Source organism: Apaloderma vittatum, unplaced genomic scaffold (assembly GCF_000703405.1).
Source record: "Apaloderma vittatum isolate BGI_N311 unplaced genomic scaffold, ASM70340v1 scaffold11796, whole genome shotgun sequence".
NCBI classification, from domain to species: domain Eukaryota; kingdom Metazoa; phylum Chordata; class Aves; order Trogoniformes; family Trogonidae; genus Apaloderma; species Apaloderma vittatum.
In genome coordinates, this window is record NW_009723433.1 from 510 (window position 1) to 4697 (window position 4188).

At 39.9% G+C, this 4188-nt stretch overlaps 1 protein-coding gene across 1 annotated transcript; it reads right to left on the minus strand.

Moving 5' to 3' along the window:
- Positions 1-1384: 1384 nt before the first annotated feature.
- Positions 1385-2046, minus strand: PHLDA1 (pleckstrin homology-like domain, family A, member 1; the record flags this gene model as incomplete). Its single annotated transcript, XM_009872125.1, has 2 exons — positions 1385-1463; positions 1892-2046. Coding segments are annotated over 2 exons (234 nt in total), but the record flags the coding sequence as incomplete, so codon positions are not given.
- Positions 2047-4188: the final 2142 nt, after the last annotated feature.

Sequence of the window (4188 nt, forward strand, 5' to 3'; positions counted from 1 at the left end):
AGGAGCCTTGGCAGAGTCACAACCACCTGCTCGACCTGTGGCCAACAGGGAAAGGGATGGGGGGACGTGGGCAGGGTTTGGGGGGGCGGTTTAGGGGTTAGGGTTACAGTTAGGTTAGGCTTAGTCTTAGGTTTATGCTTAGGCTAAGACTTAAGCTTAGGTGTAGGCTTAGGCTAAGGCTTAGGCTAAGGCTTAAGCTTAGGTGTAGGCTTAGGCTAAGGCTTAGGCTAAGGCTTAAGTTTAGATGTAGTCTTGGGCTTAGACGTAGGGTTAGGCTTAGGTTTAGGGTTAAGGTTAAGTTTAGATTTAGGTTTAGGCTTAGGTTTAGGTTTAGGCTTAGACTTAGGATGAGAGTTAATGTTAGAGTTAGGCTTAGGCTTAGGGTTAGGCTTAGGCTTAGGGCCAGGGTTAGATTTATGATTAGTTTAAGGTTTAGGGTTAGGCTTAGGGTTAGGTTAGTTTTAGGCTTAGGTTTAGCCTTAGCCTTAGGCTTAAGTTTAGGCATAGGCTTAGGTTTAGTTGTAGGGTTAGCCTTAGGTTTAGGCCTAGGTTTATGGTTAGGGTTAGTGTCAGCATTAGGGTTAGGGATAGGGTTAGGCTTAGTCTTAGTCTTAGGGTTAGGCTTAGTCTTAGTCTTAGGTTTAGACTTAGGCTTAGGGGTTAAGAGTTAGGGTTAGGGTTAAGGTAAGGTTTAGGCTTAGGCTTATGCTTAGATTTAGGCTTAGTTTTAGGCTTAGCCTTAAGTTTAGGCTTAGTCATAGTCTGAGGTTTAGACTGGGGTTTAGGCTTAATCTTGAGTTTAGGCTTCAGCTTAGTTTTAGGCTTAGGGTTAAGGTTAGGGTTAGTTAGGTTTAGGGTTAGGGTTAAGACTAGGGTTACTCTTAGGCTTTGTTTTAGGCTTAGCCTTATGCTCAATCTTAGGTTTAGGCTTAGGTTTAGCCTGAGCCTTAGAGTTAGGTTTAGCCTTTGTCTTAGGTTTAGGCCAAGGCTTAGTTTTAGGCTTAGGTTTACACCTAGGCCTAAACTTAGGCATAGACTTAGGCTTAGTTTTAGCTGTAGGTTTTGGCTTAGGCTTAAGTTTAGACTTAGGTTTAAACCTAGGCTTAGTCTTAGGGTTAAGTTTAGGTTTATGGTTAGTGTTAGTCTTAGGCTTCATTATAGGCTTAATCTCAGGGTTAGGTTTAGGCTCAGGTTTAAACCTATGCTTAGGTTTAGGCTTAGGTTTAGGCTCAGGTTTAAACCTATGCTTAGGTTTAGGCTTAGCTTTAGGCTTAGGATTAGTCTTAGATTTAGGGTTAGTCTTAGAGTTAGGCTTTGTTTTAGGGTTACAATTAGGATTAGGCTTAGCCTTAGGCTTAGATTAAGATTTACGCTTAGGCCTTGGCTAAGGCTTGGGTTTAGGTTTAGGCTTAGATTTAGACTCAAGGTTAAGGTTAAGCTTAGGCTTAGGGTTAGGCTTAGGCCTAGGCTTAGGGTTAGGGTTAGGCTTGTGTTCAGGCTTCGGCTTCAGTTTAGGCTTAGTCTTAGGTTTAAGCTTTGATTTAGGCTTAGGCCTAGGCCTAGGTTTAGGCTTAGGCTCAGACTTAAGGTTGGGTTTGGGTTTAGGCTTAGTCTTAGGTTTAAGTTTAGGCCCTTAGGCTTACACTTACACCTAGGTTTAGGCTTAAGTCTTAGCCTTAGGTTTTTGTTTAGGTTTAGGCTTATGCTTAGTTTTAGGTTTAGTCTTAGGATCAGGGCTAGAGGTAGGGTTAGGGTTAGGAATAGGCTTAAGCTGAGGTTTAGGCTTAGGTTTATGTTTAGTCTTAGGCTTATGGTTAGGCTTATTCTTAGGCTTAGGGTTATGGTTAGGGTTAAGCTTAGCCTTAGGCTTAGTCCAGATGTAGGCTTAGACTTAATCTTGGACTCAGTCTTAGCGTTAGCATTAGCTTTAAGCTGAGGCTGAGGCTGAGGCTGAGCCTTAGCTTTCAGCTTAGGCTGTGGCTTAGGGTTAGGCTTCGGCTTTGGCTTTAGCTTCGGCTTTGGCTTTAGCTTAGGCTTTGCCTTCGGCTTAGGGTTAGGGTTTAGGGTTAGGGTTAGGGTTTAGGGGTAGGGTTAGGGTTTAGGGGTAGGGTTAGGCACTAGAGAAAACTGAGAGTAGTGGGGCAGCTGGAGAGTGCTGTCCTGCATAAGTGTCCATATCAGAGGGAGAATGGTTTCACAAACTGCAGCGACTGTGGTGGAACACTATTATGTGGCAAAACATCTCTTCGCCAGTTGATTCCTTCCAGGGCCACAGCTCTAAAGATCATAAATGGTTACTTGTTTATTACTATTATTTTTAAAATATTGCTCTACCAAAACAGTTGTCTTAACTAAAGTTATTTTATTTTCATCTGAGGATAAAGCATGTCAAGGATTTTCTAACAAACCAGCAACCTGGAAAATGTTTTTTGCACATGAATTCTTGATCAGTTGTTATATATAATCTCAAGTGCCTGTCTTGTAGGCACTGATTTAGGTTTATGAGATCATTGACACTGGTAAACATACTCTTTTCACAGATTATAATTGAAGATTAATTCTTAAATAGGCCCTTTAGTAGAGAAGAAACATAAAGAAGCATGATTTTAAGAAAATAGACATCAAATTAAAAACTGCTTATGATCTCCTGCAAAACAGTCTCAGTAATATAAGCTTTCATGTTTATTACTAATCAATCCGCAACATACGGAGAGAAAGAAGTGCTTGTTCACCTTATTTATGATTAAATTTAGATGTTAAAACCCTGGATTTTTCAGAGAGTCAATTTTTGTTGGCCTTTCTTAGCAGTAATACTAAAATATGTACCCAGAATCTGTAGAAGGTGAAGAAAAATCTGAAGCTTGTAAAAATGTTTAGCCACATGCCTGCTAATCAAAATGACTCACTACTCAGACAGGGAAATATCCTCAAACCATAAATGTAAATATTGCATGGTTAATATATTGTAGAGCACAAGTAATAATCTCTAGTAAAAATAGTAATACTACTAATAAAAAACCCAGCAAATAAAAAGAGCCCCATGTTCATTCTGTGCATCATAGCTTTCTCAAGCACATGAGAAAATGTCATATTTTTCCATGGGATATCTTCATCAGACTCCAAACTGAATTTTCATCTTTTGTATCTAATGGTTCTGCAAAGTTGTATCTTGCACTGTGAATTGTCTAATCCATGCATCCCATCTTCCGTTTTCAGACTCCAGTTAATCTTTACTTGCAGAATCTCAGCTTTACTTCCCTGGAATACTGCATGCAGTTCCACATGTCTGTATCGAAGATGCCTATTGGGAATGGAACAAATGCAGCCAAAAACTTTGAAGGTCCCCAGAGGAAAAGAGGACATGTGACATGACTAGAAAAGCTTGTTTAGTCTAAACATATTGAAACCTGCCTGTAAAGTCTGGCAGAAATAGAATACTGCAAAAGATATTTAAGCTGAATATGAATACTGATGAGGAGCTGTCAATATATTTTGGTGAGGTTACTTGTTCACAGGCGGCCTCTTTGTCTTCTCCCTCCTGTACCACTGTTGGGCAGGTGTGTTTATGTGAGTATGCAGAGAATCACATTAGGAAGCTTATTCGAGCATCCTGTCCGTTTCCTCCTTCTGGCCTGGATCAACATCCCGATTGGTTTTGCTGTCCTGCCACAATTGAATTAGTAGTGAAAATCCAAGTGCTGAAAATGGTGCTGGATTATTTTACAGAATTATCTTATCAGAATTAAGGTACATGCTTTAATTCTTCCCTGTTGAAGTGATGCAGTTCTTCACTCAGAAATGGTAGCTAAACCACTCTAAGTGTAAACTATTCTAGCTATTACTTTACAATCTACATACTTTGTCAGTGTGGAGGTTTTTTCTGAGCTAAGTCACTGTAATTGTTACCATTCGTGGGCTCATTAAATTTAGTGTCTCGTAACGGTATGGAAATGGAACTTTTGAGTTGCATCCACACTAGGGGGCTGTGTTGCTTTAAAAATGTCCATTTCAAAGCTCTATATACCAAGAGAAGAACCCATGCTGCATAAGCAAGTTATAAGCATTACTTTTCCCGACATAAAGAAGGAGATGGGAGCAGAATAGTAAAGGGGAATGACTTGCAATTTAGCAAATATAAGGTAGGAGCAAGGAAATTTTGTTATATGTATAGTTAGAAGAAATGTTGAA